The following is a 19,715-nucleotide window of genomic DNA, read 5'->3' as shown; positions in this document are numbered from 1 at the left end:
GGATCCAATCCTGGGAAACGGGGAGAAGTTTCCCAGGATTGGATCCAGCTTTTCCCGACATCCTGGGAGGAGTTGCAGGGAGCAGAGCAGCGCTGACAGGCCAGCGGCTTTATGAGCAAAGTGCAGATCGAACTAGGCGCTTCACTTTGTTTAGATGGGTGATTCGTTCATCTCTAACACAAGACTATCAAATGGAGAAAAGGTGTTTTTTTTTGTTTGTTTGTTTTTTAAACAAGTGACTATTTAATTGCTTTTTATTTTCAGATTTTTAGTTCAATGTGCAAAACTTCCACAATGGAGCAATAGTCATATAAGAGTACACAATGCATTCAGTGTTATCCAGACAGACGTATTACATTATAGAACAGGCAGATAATGGACCCAAGACAAACACCCAGTTTATGTTATTACCGCGGTTATTTTCCAGCTCCCGGTATCACACTGTGGTATATTGATTCATCAGGATGTATTAATTGCTGTTGATTGGCAAAGAGAAGCAATAATGAGAGGAAAGTACAAACCATACAGTTTATATGACTTTTTTTATCCAGAACTGTGGCCTTTGAAATGAATGAGGTGTTCTCTTAAAAATGATCATAATAACGATTTTTCTTATGAATCTTCTGATGATTTTTCTAACGGTTTATTAGTCTAAACGCTGACTGTTCTAAAAACCAAATTGTTGCTTCAAAATCGTTAAACGATCGATTGGGCGAATTATCGCTCTGTGTAAACGCAGCATAAGGTTATAAAGTTGCACTCACTTTTTGCAAATAGTCAGAGAAGTCAGACAGCTCCAGCGATATCCAACACCTGTGCGGTGCATTGGTCTCATGTGTGTTCTGCTGTTGCTGCTATAAATGAGCAGGACTAGTGTTGCGCGAAGCCGTCAAAAAGTTTGGGTTTGGCAACTTTATCAGAACCCAAACACTCAGCGTTTGATCCCCAATGGCTGCAGAAGTTGGATTCCACCTTAGAGCTGTGGAGAAAACATGGATACAGCCTTAGGCTATGTTCACACAACGTATTTTTTAATTTATTCATGGCCGTTGTTGCAATTTGGTAACAATGGCCGTGATTAATTCAAAAATACTTTCAATTGAAAATTAATGGGATCCCGGACGAAGTGTACACACATATTATGTGCTCTGTCCGGGATCCCTAGCGGCCGCAGCATAAACTGACATGGCAGTTTTGTGCGGCCACTATTCATTGAATAGCAGCCGCACAACCCTGACAGTTCACACAATGGAGAGTCCCAGCCGGGATGAACTTCACTGACACCAGCCGTTCTGTGACACGTGTGTTACGATGTGTGAACCCAGCCTTAGGCTATATCCATGTTTTCCAGACTCCTTAGGGTGGCATCCTACTTCGGCAGCCACAGAGAATGAAACGCTGACCATTCGGGTTCTGATAACGTTGTCGAACTCGTACATATTTTGTGTCTCTATATTATTTTAGGGCACTAGCTATAATAAGGTTTATATTATGTGATCTGCCTCGATATATGGTTTTACTGAAGATGAAGGGCAGTGACCACACAAACACCCCATCTTCCCAATCACCCCATCATTCCCTATCTTCCCTACTAGTATAGTGTTTGCCTTCATTCTGGATCTTGAAGCTAGGTTACCTGGTAATTAGATTCTTCCTTCATGGGCCGGTTTGTATCAATCTGTCAAATAACAAAAAAAAAAAAATCTATAGGCTGGGTTCACACTACGTATATTTCAGTCAGTATTGTGGTCCTCATATTGCAACCAAAACCAGGAGTGGATTAAATACACAGAAAGGCTCTGTTCACACAATGGTGTAATTGAGTGGATGGCCGCCATTTAATGGCAAATATTTGCTGGTATTTTAAAACAACGGCTGTTATATTGAAATAATGGCCGTTATTTACTGTTATATGGCGGCCATCCACTCAATTTCAACATTGTGTGAACAGATCCTTTCTGTGTTTTCAATCCACTCCTGGTTTTGGTTGCAATATGAGGACCACAATACTGACTGAAATATACGTAGTGTGAACCCAGCCTTACACTGTAATAATTACAGCTGTAAAATACAATATTTGCATGGCTGCTTGTAGAGTAAAGTTCATTGGGACAAGGGTCAGGCTCATTATGACAATACAACTTCTTAAACATGGCAACACTTTCTTAGATCGACCAGAGGACAGTGATCAGGATGAGGTGGACAGTTTACAATGGGGGCATACAGTATACAGTGATATACTACACATGCCTAGTCTAAGCCCAGTATGTTATAGCCAGTATACTGTATATTCTTAACCATTGCTTATTCTACCTTTATTAATGAGCACTCTTTTATTTTCTTGCAAGTAGTGCTGAGCAAACTTGCCGAACCCAAACACTTAGCATTTGACTCCCGTTGGATGGAGAATTTGGATGCAGCCCTAGCTGCCAAGAAAACATGGATAAAAGTTATTCTCAAGAAGGTTAATACTGACACAGCATGTTATTTCACCTTGGGACAGTATAGCCCCGTACTCTTTTGGGAATACTGGATACAGCAGTGCGGGCAGGTAACTTTGTCAAGGTGGGATGCTCAGTTCAAGAATATGCAGTGTGCACACAATCCAAAAGAAATTTGGATATTATAGGTGCTTATTTATTTCATTCGTCCATGTCAACAAAGCATGTTTTAGCAGGTAAGACGTGATAGCTGTTTCACGTTACTACGCTTCTCCAGACTTTCACGTCTGGAGAAGCGTAGTAACGTGAAACAGCTGTCACCTATCATCATCATGCATTGTCTGCATCTTAGCTGTTAAAACATGCTGAGTGGACATGGACAAATGAAATAAACAAGCACAGATAATAGCACAAAAAAGGTGGTGAGTGGCGCTATATTTCTATCTCTTATGGATACAACTTATGGCTGTATCCATGTTTCCCAGGACTCCCTAGGGCTGCATTTATTTTCTCCAGCCACTGGGAGTCAAATACTGAGTGTTTGGGCTCGGCAAGTTTGCTCAACAATAGTCTGCAAAGGTTGGAGACCATTAGGGATAGGTTGTGCCTGAAATTAGTCCAATTAGACCAAATCTATTCACTTAAATGGAGGTGCCCTGAAATGCTAGATTCTTTCCTTGTCTGTTCGGGGAAAGCCTTTATAATTGCAGGATTCCAGGATTATGACCTCTCTAGATCATGATCGCTGTGGATCTGACCTCTGAAACCTCTCAAGAACAACTGATATAGCTAGGATAAGTTTGCACCCTAGCTGGTAAGGGTCGGACCATCTTGTTCTTTTTCCTGGGACATTCTTTATTCTCCATATTGTAAAATCTTACCAGTGCTTCTGGGAGTTTAGTGTCATAAAAGTTTGGTGGTGGAGAATCTGCATTGTCATACACCGCTTCTTTGGAGTTTCCTGCTTAAATAATTATGTATGTATGTGTATAACTACTATTTATAGGTTCTTATTCAGACTAGTAATAAAATGCTAATCCTTAAAGGGAAACATCTAACCTGCTGATCCTGTATCTGATATGTCATGGTGACACGGGTGGACTCTGAACAGCGCCGCTCCCGGCTGTTATGTACTGCCAGGGAGCGCCTCTATTAGCCGTCATGGGTCCTGTTGCCGCGCCGGCTAATTAAGCATCTAAATGCAGCTGTCAAACCTAACAGCTGCATTTAGATGCTTAGCGCCGTGCTTCCCTGGTGTCTAGTGGGTCGGATTTCCCCCCCGCAATGCGTTCGCGGGGGGGGGAGATCTGTTCTTCTGGCCTGGCGGGGACAGCGCCGCAGTGACGCTGAGTCCCGGCTCGGCAATACATTGCTATGGCCTGCAGCAGGCCAAAGCAATGTATCAATGATCTCACTGATCATTGCTGTGTATATACAAGTCCCCCAGGGGGACTTCTAGTTAAAGTAAAAAAAAAAAAGTAAAAATGTTTTTTATTAATAAAAAATCCCCTCCCCTAACAAAAGTCCAAATCACCCCCCTTTTCCCATTTTATAAATAAAAATGCGCTATGGCCTTTTAAACATAAAGTGGAAAAAGCAAAAGTGCAAAAACGAAAATTGGCTTTGACATTAAGGGGTTAAAGGGGTTCTCTAATTAAGACTTACTTGTCCCCTATCTACAGGATAAGGGACAATTAAGAGATCGCGGAAGGGTCCAAACAAGTAAGAGTTTCTAGGGGTCTACAGAGTTCAGACACCCCAATATCTCATACTTGTCCCTTATTTTGTGGCTAGGGGACATGTATGTTTTAATTGGAAAACCACTTTAATATGCTTATAAGGGGTTTTGGTGCACTGGGGATGGGACGACCATCATAGATCTGGCCAGCCCCTCCCTCATAATGAACCAAAATGCCTTATCAGCTTAAACTGCTAATATACTAAAAATGGCACAGACTATATAGGGAACTTAATTTACTGTCATCCTCAGCGCCCCGTACCCTATGGGGACATATCAGAAGCTTAAAGGGGTAGTGCGGCGCTAAAAAAATTATTCACAGAATAACACACATTACAAAGTTATACAACTTTGTAATGTATGTTATGTCTGTGAATCGCCCCCTTCCCGTGTCCCACCACCTGCCCGTGTACCCGGAAGTGTGTGATGCATTATACATTACCTGATCCGTGTCGAGGGCCATCCGCCATTTTGTGCCAAACATCATCTTCGGTCGGCCAGCCGAATCCCTGCCGCCGTCCCCCCTCCGCCGCGTCACAACTGTACTCAGCCGCGACTGACTGAGCACAGTTATGCTGATGACGCGGGCGGAGGTGGTGGGACACGGGAAGGGGGCGATTTACAGACATAACATACATTACAAGCAAAGCTGTATAACTTTGTAATGTGTGTTATTCTGTGAATAATTTTTTAGCTCCGCACTACCCCTTTAAATGCTTTTAACCTGCTGATAGTTTCCCCTTTAAGAGAGGCAGCAGGCTCTTTATAAAAGGACTGTTCTGTATATATCCAATATGTATCCAAATATTACCATATATAGGAAATAAAACTTTACTTTAGTAAATTATATAAGACTACCAATACCTATGTTAACAATGAAACGAAACAGAACAGGACACATAGTAGGCCCTTATTACATTCGGAGGTCTATGTGAATGTATGCCCAGATATAGTATATCATTTATGCCATGTCTGATAAGTAAAAGAATAAAAAAATAAAGAAAAACAGGTACCTACTTTTCTCCAGTATGTAGAACACGATGACTCCTATTATGGCGACACCAGCGAGCACTCCTATAACAATACCAGCTATCTGTCCACCATCCAGTCCATTACTGGGACTAACTGGGAAATAAAGAATGTAAAGAGTCAGCCATGAGTTCAATTACAGCTAAAAGGAATAATAAAAAAAAGAACTTTAAAACAGTTGACAATAGTAATATTCTTATGGATGAACAATGAAGACATTATTCCACTGTAGAGTCAGCATTTGCGGTCACCAGAAACTGGGACTTGCGACATCTTGTTAACTTACTGGAGCCGTGAAAGGTGCAGGTGGATAGGCAATAAACTGAGTTTGGGTATATCCAATGGGGGGAGGCGGGGGGATGTTTAGATGTCATACCATTAGTTGATTGAACATATCTTACCTTTTTTTGACACTTCAACATTAAAGAGGAAGGTTGTGCTTCCAATAAAGTTCTCGGCTATACATTTGTATTTTCCAGATTCAGACTCGGACACCTTATGGATCTTGAGTGTTGATGTATACTTAGTAGATATTACACTATATATATCATTATTCTGAATAGGACTGGTGTCTGCACCACGGAACCAGAAGAACTGAGCAGGAAGGACCTGGATAGAGGAGGTGCCGGCCCGAGACTGGGTCCCAGATGTGAGATTCACTGTCAGGACGACTGTATCACCTTCTATAGCTGGAGTTATTGTGCCATTTATATGATCAGTAGAATTTGGAGGCTCTGATGGAGGAAGAAGAGAAAAGACAGAATACTAAGCCCATATCAATCTTTCCTTCAATAAGAATAATCAGAACATGGCAGAAGTCAGCATTACACTCTTCTTTTTTACGGTATATTCACACTCAGTAAAACAGGTGGAATTCTGCAGCGGAATCCTGCCTGCCTCAATGTGTCACTGGGATGCCTTGCTCTCAGCGGTGCTCCGCTCAAAGAATTGACATGTCAATTCCTTGAGTGGAGAGCTGCGGAGAGCGGAGTTTCGCATGAGGCATGGCACTGACACACTGAGGCAGGCGGGATTCCGAGTGGAGTCTGCGGTGGGGGCTCCGTGCAGAATTCCACCACTTTTACTCAGTGTAAACATACCCTAATACATACTATTGTGTCCTTGTGGATAATCTTTTGCATATGATACTAAACTGTGTAAATTAATTCACACTAAACAGTTTTATTACGCATGGATAAGGATAAAGCAGGGGTCACATCACAACTGTGCCTTCTGAGGCATGGATATATCGGCACCTTGTCAAAATAGGGTTTTGACTCCATTTACTGCTCCTGGGAGAGAATCTGCACCCAATTTATCATTTGCTCATTTTTAAAAAATCACACAAACTGGTGCAGGCCTATGCCAGTAAAAGGTGAATTTGTTTGCGCAAATTTTTGTGAATTTTCTGAAAATATTCTATTCACAAATTTATCAACATTTGTTAAATTAGTCTATTCGGCTGGATAAAAAACAGACGAATACTCTGTAGAAAAATCACGTTTTAGACTCCATACTAAATGCCCCTTATATCTTAGTCCATTGGTGAAATCCACCATATATTCAGGGATTCAGGAAGGATTTCCCTCCCTCTCATTGGCTTCAGCTTCATGTTTTTTTTTTGTCTTTTTCTGGATCAACACTGCAGGCTAATAGGTGGTACAAGATGAATGGAAATAGGTTCTTTTTAGCTCACAAACGAAAAGCTCAATAGCTACAATGACAATGCTTACCCAATAGTAACATGCAGGTTGATGTCCTTCCCAGCTGATCCCCATTACAGGTGAGATTACTCCCATGGATATTACTGGAAATGGACAAATTTCTCAGCACTTGATCAGCGCTTGTACTTTGTATATTACTATATATCATGGTGACATTAGCTGCAGGTTTTCCTCCCGGCCAGGAACAGCCGAGCTGTATGTGCTGTCCAATGGGTTCTGCAGTACAGAGAATATTTCCATCCGGAGCCCCTGTAATATAAGAAAATGTTATAGTACTAAACATATATTACTATTAGTATACAAGCTTCGATAATATAACATCCCAGGTAGATTATACGACCATACATATACAGCTGCATATCTCTAATCTCTATTACCAGTAGAGATAAGCAAGTATACTATCCAGGTGCTCAAAAGTATACTGTGAGGTACTCGTGTAAATTTCCAAGTCTCCTCCTCACATATTTGGCGGCTTAAATTAGCCAATAAACATGCGGGGAAGGGTCGGGAACAAGTGGTGAGATGGGAGGGCTAACACTCTGCTCTTATCATGCTGGGGAAGCCCCCTGGGAACCTGAGCCTCATTTACATATTTACAAAAACTCTTATATTTTACCTCTGGAAAAGACTATAAAAAAAATATATATATAAATTACGCCTGGGACCCGGATGAGAAGCTTTATATAATCAATGTAACTATGTTAAGTTTCGGACATGTCCACTTTCATATGTGAGATTCAGAAATAGTCCTATAAATAGGCTTTTAATGCCTGAATGGGAATACTCTTGGACAACTAGGAATGTTTGTACTGTGTTTTAAACTAGAATTGTAATTGTTGCATGTGTTAGAATTGGGGGAAAAGGATATGCAAAATAGTTCTTACACCTCTTAGGCAAAGAGATGTCCCTTCAAGGCAAGTCTCACTCTAACTATTATTTATGTATGATGTAGCAGCATGTAGCACTGGATGAACACAAGTACTACTCTTTTTTTTTTAGATCTAGCAGTCTGGCACGTATCAGCAGCACAAAGCACTTGGTGAGCAGAGTGCTTGCACTACCCTATGTATTTATGTATGATGTAGCAGCACATAGCACTGGATGAACACACGTATATATGTTATTGGGTCATGTGACCGTGCCATCCAATCATTGTTATTCTCGCTTCTCGCGATGCTACGCACACCCAGGGCCTGTGGCAGCCTCCCTGCATGTTGATTGGCTGAAAACACAGGGAAGAAGGGGCATTTGAACGTTTATCGAATAATTATCGAATGTTCTGCGAACTATTCGATAATATTCGATACGATTGAATACCTTACTGTTTGATCGAATATCTATTCGATCAAACAGTATCCACTCATCACTAGCATTTACCACTACTGTTCCTGTGACGTTTCTGAAGCAGCGCTGGCATTTGGAGATGTTTTTGACAATCTTTTTTCTTTGCTTTCTTTATCTAGACGTATTAGGATACAACTGGAGATATTATGCCAAGCCAAACAATCTCTCCAAAAGGAAGGACTTCCCATCTCCAGACAGCTGTTTTGGGGTTGTTGCCCCTCTTCAGTGCAGAGCAGGGTGTTGGCTGGCTAGTGACAGGTCTATCCATGTGGGTCCAAGGGAAACTAATCCTCCTCAAGGAGAGTTCGTCATAAAGATGTGTGGAGACTTAGAGGCCAAGGCTGTTCCACTGCAAATTCTGGGAAGAAAGGATATGAAAAATAGCTCTTACACCACTTAGGCAAAGAGAGAAGCAACAACCCTGAAACAGCTGTCTGCAGATATGAAGTCTTTCCTATTGGAGATATTGTTTGACTTGGCATAATATCCCCAGTCAATGTTCTAAGACTCATAGATAGAGTGAGACTTGACTTGAAGGGGCATCTCTTTGCCTAAGAGGTGTGAGAGCTGTTTTGGACATTCTTTCTTCCCAGTGGAGCAACAATGGCCTGTAAGTCTTCACATGTCTTTATGATGTACTCTTCTTATCCGAACCTGAATGCTCTGCATTTAATTCCCGGTGGCTGAAGAAGTTGAATGCCGCCCTAGAGAGTCCTGGAAAACATGGATACAGTCATATATAGTCTATAGGCTGTATCCATGTTTTCCAGGACTCCCTAGGGCGGCATCCACATAACTAATTGTCATATAATTGTAAAATTTTGTAACGCAAATCATATTTTATGTCATTTTTTTTTTAACAATAGATTTTTGTTTTAACCTTTTACTTACAAAAGATAGAGACTTTGGCTGTATTGCTGGTCACACTATTTGCCTGGTTGGATGCTGTACAGGAGATGGGTCCAGTGTCGTTCTTGGAGACAGGACTGATGGTGAGATTGGAGTGTGGAGGAGAATCACTCTGAGTAATGTAATATGGAGGGATAGAGGACACCGGATTTCCATTTATTTCCCAGGAGAAAGTGATGGCTGATCCCTGGGCTGTACAATGGAGAGACGCCGATTCCTGTCCGGCCCAGAGCGCTCCTGATGTATCACTGGTCAATGTCACTGCTGAGACTGGAGCTGTGAATAAACAGTAATATGAAGGGCAGTATTTTGGGGACCTTGAATTAGTTTTTCATGAAGTCAAATCAATTGAAAAGATAGTCATAGAGTTCCATGTTAATAATAAAAATGGAAAGGAAAGAATAAAATAAAGTAGATTACAGCTTGTCCCTCTGCTGGATTCTCTACAATCAATTGTAATCTGCTGGGATACAAGTGTTCAATTTTGCTGCAGCGCCACTAGAGGAGAAATGTGGTATTACACAGTTCTCTCTGCAATCAGTGTGCTTTCAATGTAATGCATGACAGTCACAGGTCCTCCAGAACAAGACATGCTCTTTGTAGCCTCTCTTTTGAAAAATTATTAATATATTTTTTTCACCAGTCAACATTTTTAAAACTCTTCTTCTGTACAGATTATACAGAGGAGTACAAGATTGTCTAGTTACATTTATCATGTATTAGCTTTACTTACAGGCCAGGGTGAGATACACGTCGCTGCTGTTCTGGTTGCTCACTAGATTTTTAGCTGTACATATGAAGGGTCCATTGTCAGTGGAGGAGACGGGGCTGATAGTGAGCACAGTGTTATTGTCACTAAGATGGTATTGGTTTCCTCCAGATATTGCTGCCCCCCGTAGACTCCATGAGTAGCTGACGTTTGTACCACAGGACGAACATCGGAGAGACACTGAATCCAATCCAGGCCAGACAAGTCCTGATATACTACTTGTTACTTTGACATTAGAGACGGGAACTGCCATACAGAATACAAAGAATAAAGTTGGGTTGTAAATTCTTAGTATTTGAAAAAATTATTTTTATGTACATACTGAAAATGTAGACTCCTGACTGGAGGTGTATGGCTCTCCCCCATATACCACGATCATGACCACGCTGTAACCTGGGATGGCGTCTGCCCCGACCAGTGTGCAATTTGGAGTTTTTATTGCACCATGAAATAAAGATTCTTCACTACTGACGGGTGAGTGCCCTTGGCTTTTCTTCTCCATATGGAACTCTCCCTCATATACATTACACACAAAATAAAAATAATTAAAAATATCCCCCTAACCCTAAGCCAGCAGTAGAGTCCACAATATAGAGAACTTATGGAGAATACAAGACTTATTTAGTATTTTTTCTTCTCCTTTCTAGATATAAACATATATAGGCAGATGTATAGCCTTCTCCTGGAGCTTAGTAGGTGGCTATCAGTTGGTAGACATATATACTGACATATCCAAGTACAAATCGAGCTGCCTAACAATAGACCATTTCTAGGTTGATCTGATCGTGGAAGATTGAGATGGCTCCTCCATGGAAGGACTCCCGCTAGATCGGCTCTTGGTGACTGAGACTATTACAAGGTTTCTTATCGTTTAGCAAGGGCTGCATGTTTAGATCCCTTGCCCTAAACTGTTATTCATCACTTCTCCATGCTCCCGGGCCTCTCCTGTTCTCTGCTTCCGCCCCGTTGCTTCAGAGCGGCCTGTCTGAGCTGAAAGGCCACTCAGGCAACCGTTGGCCAGGACCGCTGCGGCCATAGCCATAGCTTAGACAGGCCACTTTGAACTTTACAGCTACAGCGATGGGGAGGAATCAGAGCTCAGAAGAAGACCAGGAACATAGAGAAGTAATGTATGCAGTTTATTCAACAGCTATCCGTCGGCCGAACATCGCTATTAAACATAGCGATGGGCGGTCAGAATCTGTCGATTTTAGGTCTAGAACTAAAGACATTTTTTTTTATGGCCAGATTTTTAGACGGCTGTCATTTAGAGGCCATAAATTTTCCCCAATGTTCTTACCAATTACAGTCAGAGTCAGGGAGTTGCTGGTGCTGGAGCTGAAAGAGTTCTGGATGGTGCAGGTGTAGAATCCCCTGTCATACCTAGATATTGGCATAAAGTGTAGGAATGGCCCCAAGCAGGTCACATGAGGATCAGAACACATAGCAGTCTGTTCCCAGTAGAAAGTGTAAGTGGTCACAGTCTGATTCCCGGCATCACACTGGAGGGTCACATAGGTGCCACTAATAATAGGACTGTTGGTAACATTGGAGCGGAGAACAGGGGCTGCGAGAGAAGCTGAAAAAGAACATAAAAAAGTTGTGGGATTTGTTGGGTATGTTGTCATTCTTGACATTACATTGATAAGCATGTTGCAGAGACACCATCACGTGTCTCGACGTCAGTGAACTAGCCAGACCTTCCTCCGGGAAGGAACAACCAAGCCAAGAAATGTCTTCAATTAAGGAAACCACCTAAGCAAGGTATCCATCCACAGACAGCTGTTTCGGGGTTTTTGCCCCTCATCAGTGTGGAGTAGGTTTCTGGCTAGTGGGAGCAATGACTAGTAAGTGCATGCAAAAGGACGCTGGTTGACCTAAGGGAGATCAACCAAAACACCGCAGAGACACCATCACTTGTCTCAACGTCAGTGTATTCTAGAACATTGCCCCCTGGGAAATCGAATATGCAAAAGAAAACTGCAGAGACACCATCACGTGTCTCGACGTCACGTGATGGTGTTTCTGCGGTGTTTTAGTTGATCTCCCTGAGGTCAACCAGCGTCCTTTTGCATGCACTTACTAGTCATTGCTCCCACTAGCCAGAAACCTACTCCACACTGATGAAGGGCAAAAACCCCGAAACAGCTGTCTGTGAATGGATACCTTGCTTAGGTGGTTTCCTTAATTGGAGACATTCCTTGGCTTGGTTGTTCCTTCCCGGAGGAAGGTCGGGTTAGTTCACTGACGTCGAGACACGTGATGGTGTCTCTGCAGTGTTCTTTTGCAAATTTGATTTCCCAGGGGGCAATGTTCTAGAATACACTGATGTTGAGACATGTGATGGCGTCTCTGCAGTGTTTTGGTTGATCTCCCTGAGGTCAACCAGCGTCCTTTTGCATTACATTGATAAGTTACTGTACATGGTTGATAAGGTTTATGAAAGAAAAGGGTTCAGGAAGTCTAACACATAACCTTACTTTATTGATCTACAGTCGTGGTCAAAAGTTTTCAGAATGACACAAATATTATATTTTCACATGATCTGCTGCCCTCTAGTTTTTATGTCTGTTTGTCAGATGTTTTTATCACATACAGAAATATAATTGCAATCATATTATGAGTAACAAAAGCTTATATTGACAGTTAGAATGAGTTAATGCAGCAAGTCAATATTTGCAGTGTTGACCCTTCTTCTTCAGGACCTCTGCAATTCTCCCTGGCTGCTCTCAATCAACTTCTGGACCAAATCCTTACTGATAGCCGTCCATTCTTGCACAATCAATGCTTGCTTTTTGTCAGAATTTGTTGGTTTTTGTTTGTCCACCCGTCTCTTGATGATTGACCACAAGTTCTCAATGGGATTAAGATCTGGGGAGTTTCCAGGCCATGGACCCAAAATCTCTATGTTTTGTTCCCTGAGCCATTTAGTTATCACTAAAGATGAACGAACCTCGGGCATGCTCGAGTCCATCCCAACCCGAACGTTCGGCATTTGATTAGCGGGGGCTGCTGAACGTGGATAAAGCCCTAAGGCTATGTGGAAAACATGGATATAGTCATTGGCAGTATCCATGTTTTCCAGACAATCTTTATCCAAGTTCAGCAGCCCACGCTAATCAAATGCCGAGGCCGGTTCGCTCATCTCTAGTTATCACCTTTGCTTTATGGCAAGGTGCTCCATCATGCTGGAAAAGGCATTGTTGATCGCCAAACTGCTCTTGGACGGTTGGGAGAAGTTGCTCTTGGAGGACATTCTGGTACCATTCTTTATTCATGGCTGTGTTTTTAGGCAAGACTGTGAGAGAGCCGATTCCCTTGGCTGAGAAGCAACCCCACACATGAATGGATTCAGGATGCTTTACAGTTGGCATGAGACAAGACTGGTGGTAGCGATTACCTCGTCTTCTCCAAATAAGCTGTTTTCCAGATGTCCCAAACAATCGGAAAGGGGAAACATCAGAGAAAATGACTTTACCTCAGTCCTCAGCAGTCCACCTGTACCTTTTGCAGAATATCAGTCTGTCCCTGATGTTTTTCTGGAGAGAAGTGGCTTCTTTGCTGCCCTCCTTGAGACCAGGCCTTGCTCCAAGAGTCTCCGCCTCACAGTGCGTGCAGATGCACTCACACCTGTCTGCTGGTAGCCTGATCCCGCAGCTGAAACACTTTTAAGAGACGGTCTTGGCGCTTGCTGGTCTTTTTTGGGCGCCCTAGAGCCTTTTTGGCAACAATGGAACCTCTCTCCTTGAAGTTCTTCATGATGCGTTAGATTGTTGACTGAGGTGCAATCTTCTAGCTGCGATACTCTTCCCTGTTAGGCCATTTTTGGGCAGTGCAATGATGACTGCACATGTTTCTTTAGAGATAACCTTGGTTAACAGAAGAGAAACAATGATGCCAAGCACCAGCCTCCTTTTAAAGTGTCCAGTGGTGTCATTCTTACTTAATCATGACAGATTGATCTCCAGCCCTGTCCTCATCAACACCCACACCTGTGTTAATGGAGCAATCACTGAAACAATGTTAGCTGGTCCTTTTAAGGCAGGGCTGCAATGATGTTGAAATGTCTTTTGGGGGATAAAGTTCATTTTCTAGGCAAATATTGACTTTGCAAGTAATTGCTGTTAAGCTGATCACTCTTTATAACATTCTGGAGTATATGCAAATTGCCATTTTAAAAACTGAAGCAGTAGACTTTGTAAAAATTAATATTTGTATCATTCTCAAAACTTTTGGCCATGACTGTACTACCCCCTTCATCGGACCGTATAGCAGGAGATGTTTTGAAGCGGAACACAGAGCACACTGTTGTTAGCTTCTCAGCGGCAATGTCAGGAGGAAGAAGAGGACAACGACATGAAGGAGGATGTGGAAGAGGAAGAAGGTGCACATAATTTGAGAGTAGCACTCACGTTGGGTGTGTACCGTCGGTTAAGCGTGGATGGGGAGAGGAGGATGGGGAACACATCCTTCTGGTGGGGACAGCCCATTGTTGCTTGTTCAGAGTCTGGCACACTTGGCAGACTTCATGTTGGGCTGCTTTGTAAGGGATAAATGCGTTGTCTATATAATGTACAGTAGCCGATACTGGATATTTGCACTCCTGGACCCCCAGTATAGAGACCAGGTTTCCTCTCTCATTCCCCTGGAGGAGAGGACCCAGGGGATAAAACAATACAAGGTGGAACTCCTGCACCTGCAGACGATAATGGAGATCTTCCCGCCCACCATCGCTGGCGGAAGAGAGGAGAGTTCCTGCAGGAATGTTTCACCATCCGCGAGGTCCACGACCAAAAAGGGAACACTGTTCAAAGGGCGGGACAATTTAATGGCACCCAAGCGCCAAACATCCAGCACTAAGATGCCTACTACCAGGAGGAAGGAAAAGTATTGGCAGATGTTGCGAGAGCACATGGCAGACCATAACCCTGTCCTACCTGATCCCTCGGCGCCATAATCTTATTGGGTGCCCAAGCTGGACACATGGCTTGAGCTGTCTGTACGCTTTAGAGGTGCTGGCCTGCCCTCCCGCCAGTGTGTTATCAGAGAGGGCGTTCAGCACAGCCGGGGAAATCATAACGGATAAGTGCAGCCGCCTATCCGCGGAGAGTGATGACCGCCTGACACTGATAAAAATGAACAGCCACTGGACTGACCCACACTTCTTAACTTCTCCTCCACCAGAGCAAAGCAGACGAAAGTGAAGTGAAGTGCGTTGTGCCTGACCCTGTCACATTACCTCCTACTCTTCCTCCTCAACCACTGTCCCACTGCACCTGTAGGCCTACTAGACCCATTTTTTTTTCGGGGGCTCGCCTCAAGGGCCCCCAAGTAATTTTCTAGGCAAATATTGACTTTGTAAGTAATTGCTGTTAAGCTGATCACTCTTTATAACATTCTGGAGTATATGCAAATTGCCATTTTAAAAACTGAAGCAGTAGACTTTGTAAAAATTAATATTTGTATAATTCTCAAAACTTTGGGCCATGACTGTAGAGCAGGGATGGGGACCCTTCAGGCCTTCAGCTGTTGCAAAACTACAACTCCCATTATGCCTTTACAGTCAAAGGCTGGAGGGTCAAAGGTTCCCCATCTCTGATCTATATGAAGGTAAAAATCCTTATAAAGCATAATTGTGCAATATTAGGAAAAAAAAATATCTCGGGTGAAACCATTGTGACATTATGATACTGTTTTTATTTACTTTGGCAGTAGCTCACTGGAATTGGTTGCCAAACTTTAGTTTACTTTCCATCAATACCCCCAAGTCCTCTCAGTTTCAATGTTTTACTGTTATATACATAATCATACACTTTTTTCTATAGCCCAATTTAATTTTGGTACTGCATATTTATCCACATTAAACTTCATTTACAATTTCTTTGCCCAAGCCTCCAGCTTCCCCAAATCCTTCTGTAATATGGTATTATCCACTTCTTTCTTATTACCTTACACAACTACAAATATTGTAATCCCCCTACCCAGTCAATCATAAACCTATTTTTTTTTAAATGTATCCCATATCAATCTGTTTGGTACCCTACTGTTTGTGCCAATGCATTTGTCAGAACAGATCCCTGCTGATGCTGAGTTATAGGGTTAGCTTTAGAGATGAGTGAACTTAGTAAAAGTTCAAAAAAGATGGCGGGAAGAAACCAATAGATGTGATCCCTGTGTATGCCAATTAATTTCTATCCCTCCTTTTGTGTATATTTACTTATCACAGCATGTTTTTGTTTTAGTGTTGCTATTTTTCATTTCCAACAGCAACATTGGAACAATGTAAATATACACAAAACAAGCTGGAAGGGTAGAAAGCAGTTGGCATACACTGGGATTGTGTCTATTGCTTTCTACCCACCAGCTTGTTTTGTGTATATTTACTTATCACAGAATGCTTGTATTTCAATGTTGCTGATTTTCATTTACAACAATAACATTGAAATGAAAACATACTATGATAAGTAAATAAACACAAAACAAGCTGGCAGGGCACACCAGAGATCCACACAGGTGGAGCACAGTGACACGGCCGCAGCGGCGTCCCGCGTTCCGGGCCGCCGCCGCGACCGCCTCCTGCCCCATGCAGCAGCCGGTGTCCATAGTCAGGGACCCGGCGCTGCTATTACTTCGGCCCCGAGGGGCGCCTCACCTCTCCACGCTCCTGTCTCTCGCTGTGCCGGCCGGCGCGCGACCCCGCCTCCTAGGGCGCGCGCGTGCCGGCTGTCTCAGGTTTAAAGGGGCAGTGCGCTCCTAATTGGTAGTTGCACCCAAACACTCCCCTATAAATCCCAGCATGCCCTGTCCCTTGTGTTGGAGCCTCTACATGCTTCCCATAGCGTTTGGCCCAGCTCCCTGTTGTTCCTGATACCTGTCCGCTACCTGGTCCCTAGTCCTTGTTCCTGACTCCTGTCCGCTACCCAGTCCCTACTCCTAGTCCCTGGTTCCTGCTTCCCGTCTCTCTGCTGTTCCTGTGTTCAGCCTGTCACCTGCGGTACGCTTACACGTCACTGTCAGTACCTGCTCCTGTCACGCCTCGCCTGCCGTCACCAGCAACCAAGCCAGGGGTAGCGACCTGGGGGTCGTCTGCCGCAGCAAGTCCATCCCGCTTTGCGGCGGGCTCTGGTGAATACCAGCGGCCCCTTAGACTCCGCTCCCTGGTGAGGTTTGTGCCATCGCTGGTGCCGGTCCAGTGGATCCACTACTCCAGGCGTTACACACAGACAGGTAAACATAGGCTCCTTTTTGGTTTTAATGTGTATTTAATTGTTTAGCTGCCATCTTTACAAATTGGTTATGAACTTTGCAAAAAATTTGGTTAAAACCAAATTCTATGCAAAGTTCATAACGGATCTGCGTTTGTGAAGTTCGATTGGCTCATCTCTACTTACTTTTGTTAAGATACTCTAGTATAGCACCTATGAGAAAACCTTCAAATTTTTATCTTTTAACACGTCTTACTGCATTCTTGCTCACTTTTATTTTCCCACATTAGTCTTCTCCTGATTCTAAAGCATTTATTCAGGTTTTTAGGTACATGTCATCCACAGGACCTACAGAATATAGGATAATTATAAAAATGTTACATTTTGCTTGTGTACTTTTATGTATAAGGACTAGAGATGAGCAACATTTATAAAGTTTGGTTCAACAGGTTTTGCCAAACTTTAAAGCAAAGTTTGGGTTCGTCCAAAGTGGCCCTTAAACAAACCACACAAAACAGCTAAACGACGGCCGTGATTAATAGAAATTTCCTGTTGCACTGCAGTCAGAGAGAATCCTGGCCGGAGGGAATAGCGGCCGCACACCACTGACTGTTCACACAATGGAGAGTACGGCTCCGACCACACTCTCCATTGTGTGCTATGGTGAATTGGGATGCCCTTGTACACGGATGCGCCCGCATCCCAACTCAGTAGAATTGAAGTTCATTCGGGATGATCTTCACTGACACTGGCCATTCTGTGAAACAGAATGGCCAGTGTCTCACGTAGTGTGAACCCGGCCTTAGTGTGCTTCAGCAAGTTTGCTCATCAATACTTGGCCATACTCCCCCAGTGTCCACCTATAGGCCTCCAGTGTCCCTCGCTGATCACAGCCGCATCTACTTCCTGACTGAGCCACGGCCGCGACCAGTGATTGGCCCTCTTGTCTCAGTCAGGAAGTAGAGACAGCTGTGATCATTGGGGACACTGGAGCCTTGTAGGAGGACACTGTGGCAGCGCGGCCAGGTAGGCAAGTAGGTGTTTTCTTTTCTTTTTTTCCATTTCTATGTGTATCAAAATGTGCAGCCTCCAGCTTATTAAAGATTAATAAAAACTTATTATATCATAGTCACTAGTACCTGGATGCTCCTAACCTCAACTTTTTATATCCTAAGGTATTGGCCAATTACTGATTGTCTCCCCCCACCCCATCCACTCTTTGGAACTCTGCATAATACAGTGAATGGGGGCAAAAGCAATGATATACATGTAATTTATTAAATTACAACAGATTACATGATTTACTATAACTACATTCATGTTTATGAGTATGTAGTGACATATCCTGCATAGAATTTGCAATGTTGCCGAATACAGATGATTCACAACAATGAAGATTAGAAAACTTTATAACTTACTGTATACTGTGAGCTGGTAGCTTGTGGTATTAGCTGAGGATCCAGAACCTAGAATTTGTGTATTCAGAGTATAATCCCCTTGATCAGCATAGGAGAGGTTGCTGATTCTCAGGGATCCATTACCATAGACCTGACATCTTCCTATGAGCTGACCAGTACATAGAGATGAAGAATTATAGTACTGAGCAACTAACAAGCTATTATAATTCCATTGTATAAAAGAACTTGCTGGGATTTCATAATGAGCGTTCAGTATAACAGATCTCCCCAGAATTCCATTCACTACGATAAGAGCGGCCACATCACCTGCATGTAATACACAAGGACAGTCAGTCAGTGTAACACACATCTCATACACCTATATAATATCTGACCACTATCATCTTACCTAAACCCAGTAATAACAGAGCACAGTATGGGGGTATGAGGAAATACTCCATCTCAATGTCTCCAATGTACTGGAAATATCCAGACTTCCCCTTTTTAAACTTATTATATTGAACTTCCTTCTGATAGAACACTGGTAGAACACACCTGGTGAACCTGGCACAAGATGTTAACGGGAAACTGTCGTCTTGAAAAGTCATCATGAACTGTTTACATGGCTATATAGCTATATGAGTAGTGCCTGGCCACGCCTCTATGACACTTTAGAGCCGTTGATAAAAGGGATCCCGCCTCTGCCACTGACTGGCTGAACGGATTTGAAACGTCACGTCTCGCATCAGCGTCAGTGACCAGGAAGCGGCTGGGCAGCACGGACCGGGAGTGGCGCGATCCGGGACACGGCCCTGGAATCGGGAAGGTAAGAGGACATCATTGCCCTCATCCACCTCCATAGGCAAAAAGCCGCCCAGCCCGGAGTACTCCTTTAAAGGAGTTATCCAGTGAAAATATATTTAAAAATCTCAAGTATTCCAGTACTTATCAGCTGCTGCACCTCCTGCAGGAAGTGGTGTATTCTTTCCAGTCTGACACAGTGCTCTCTGCTGCCATCTCTGTCGATGTCAAGAACTGTTCAGATCAGAAAAAGTTTTTTAAGGGAATTTGCTGCGGCTTTGTTACATTTCCTGTCTTGGGCAGAGGTGGCAACAGAGAGCACTGTGTCAGACTGGAAAGAATATACCACTTCCTGCAG

The 19,715-nt window shown here is 43.1% G+C and overlaps 1 protein-coding gene across 3 annotated transcripts; it reads right to left on the bottom strand.

The window, feature by feature from the left end:
* Positions 1-240: 240 nt before the first annotated feature.
* LOC138769246 (pregnancy-specific beta-1-glycoprotein 7-like) lies at positions 241-19,048 on the bottom strand. Of its 3 annotated transcripts, none has more exons than XM_069947586.1 (11): positions 18,966-19,048; positions 18,578-18,883; positions 11,255-11,533; positions 9,919-10,200; positions 9,168-9,461; positions 6,942-7,181; positions 5,610-5,942; positions 5,197-5,304; positions 3,323-3,405; positions 1,637-1,678; positions 241-476 (listed from the first exon to the last, which is right to left on the bottom strand). In XM_069947586.1, exons 1-11 carry the CDS (start codon positions 19,015-19,017, stop codon positions 417-419), a joined length of 2,079 nt encoding a protein of 692 aa, XP_069803687.1. In that variant the 5' UTR covers positions 19,018-19,048; the 3' UTR covers positions 241-416. The 3 variants fall into 3 exon arrangements, with proteins under 3 accessions (XP_069803687.1, XP_069803688.1, XP_069803689.1); XM_069947587.1 differs by having other exon boundaries at positions 3,323-3,402; XM_069947588.1 differs by lacking the exon at positions 3,323-3,405 and having other exon boundaries at positions 429-476.
* Positions 19,049-19,715: the final 667 nt, after the last annotated feature.

This window comes from Dendropsophus ebraccatus, chromosome 12 (assembly GCF_027789765.1).
Source record: "Dendropsophus ebraccatus isolate aDenEbr1 chromosome 12, aDenEbr1.pat, whole genome shotgun sequence".
Lineage (NCBI taxonomy): Eukaryota > Metazoa > Chordata > Amphibia > Anura > Hylidae > Dendropsophus > Dendropsophus ebraccatus.
This window is presented reverse-complemented; position numbering and strand designations above follow the sequence as displayed.